Source organism: Octopus bimaculoides, chromosome 6 (assembly GCF_001194135.2).
Source record: "Octopus bimaculoides isolate UCB-OBI-ISO-001 chromosome 6, ASM119413v2, whole genome shotgun sequence".
In the NCBI taxonomy this organism is placed as follows: domain Eukaryota; kingdom Metazoa; phylum Mollusca; class Cephalopoda; order Octopoda; family Octopodidae; genus Octopus; species Octopus bimaculoides.
Window position 1 is genome coordinate 31,217,165 of NC_068986.1, and position 1,484 is coordinate 31,218,648.

A 1,484-nucleotide genomic window follows, 5' to 3' on the forward strand; every position below is an offset into this window, starting at 1 on the left:
TATATGCCAATGTTTCCTTCTCCAAACAGCAAAAGCCCGTCAAAAACTTGCTGGAAGCACATTTGTTGACAACCAGTGTTGGTTTGTTTACATCCCTGTAACTTAGTGGTTTGGTAAAAAGAGACCAATCGAATAAGTACCAGACTAGAAAAAAATAAATAAATGCTGGGGTTGATTCATTTGTCTAAGATTCTTCAAGGCGGTGCCCCAACATGGCCACAGTCTAATGACTGAAACAAGTAAAAGATAAACAATATATATTGACACTGACTCCCCACCCCACCCCTCAGAATCATAAAAGAATTTAGTAAAAATTTAAATAGAAAAATAAGAAATCTATCATTTAGCAGGAAAATAGTTCACAAAGTTTCTTCACCTTATGATAATGTATTAACAACATTAGCAAGAAGTGAATTTAGTGAAAAAAACTGAAATACACAGGACAAATTAAGCAATTAACCCTTTAGTGTTTGCATTATTCTTCCAAAATTAATGCTTTTTCATCCACATTGTTTTGAACTAATCATGCATTATCTTGTAGCTATGAAATTTTGATGAGGTAGCTGTTAATTTTTAAAACGATATTGTAGGGTTGCTGTGAGAGACCAGATCTGACCAGTTTGAGTAGAAGCTTTTTTTAACAAATTTTATCTTGAAAATCTCCTGCGTAAATTACATTGGTGCGCAAATTACATGGGTTTTTACGGTATATGATTATTTTAAATTTAAGAAAAAAATCTTTCATCAGATATTGTGACTATCAGGAATATATTTTTTCAAAAAAAAACTTGGTTCACCAATAAGATCTTTTATTGATTTGAAATTCAAAAAAAAAAGTTGAAAATCAAAATAAAATTTATATGAAATCATAATTATATTTATAGTGCTGTCTCTCTTTCCTATAATATCTCTCTGATTTTTGTCTTTGCCACTTTTCTGTTGTTTTGTTGCAGGCTGATAAAGTGGATTCCTACTTACATAGTCAACTTATTAAAACTGAGCCCACAAAAGTACATCTGGCATGTTTCGGAACCTGGGTTCTCTACCACACACTCTATGTGATGATCAACTACACTCTGGCTGGATTGGAGTTAGAACTCTATGCTACATATGAGTATCATTATATATTCTGGTTAGTATGGTTGAGTTGTTGTTATTACTATTATTAAGACAGCGAGCTGGTGGAATTGTTAGAATGTCGGAAAGGATGCTTTGTGATATTACTTGAAGCTCTTTTCTCTCTCTTTTACTTGTTTCAGTCATTTGACTGCGGCCATGCTGGAGCACCGCCTTTAGTCGAGCAAATCGACCCCGGGGCTTATTCTTTTAAGCCTAGTACTTATTCTATCGGTCTCTTTTTGCTGAACCGCTAAGTTACGGGGATGTAAACACACCAGCATCGGTTGTCAAGCGATGTTGAGGGGGACAAACACAGACACACAAACATATACACACACACACACACACACACACACACACACACA

The 1,484-nt window shown here is 34.7% G+C and overlaps 1 protein-coding gene across 1 annotated transcript in view; it reads left to right on the top strand.

Annotated features, from left to right (window-relative positions):
* LOC106869346 (N-alpha-acetyltransferase 35, NatC auxiliary subunit) overlaps positions 1 to 1,484 on the top strand; it is a 44,370-nt gene that overhangs the window by 29,335 nt on the left and 13,551 nt on the right. Inside the window, exon 14 of the mRNA XM_052968433.1 lies at positions 954 to 1,132. Coding sequence (XP_052824393.1) covers positions 954 to 1,132 — 179 coding nt within the window. The remainder of the gene's footprint in view (positions 1 to 953; positions 1,133 to 1,484) is intronic.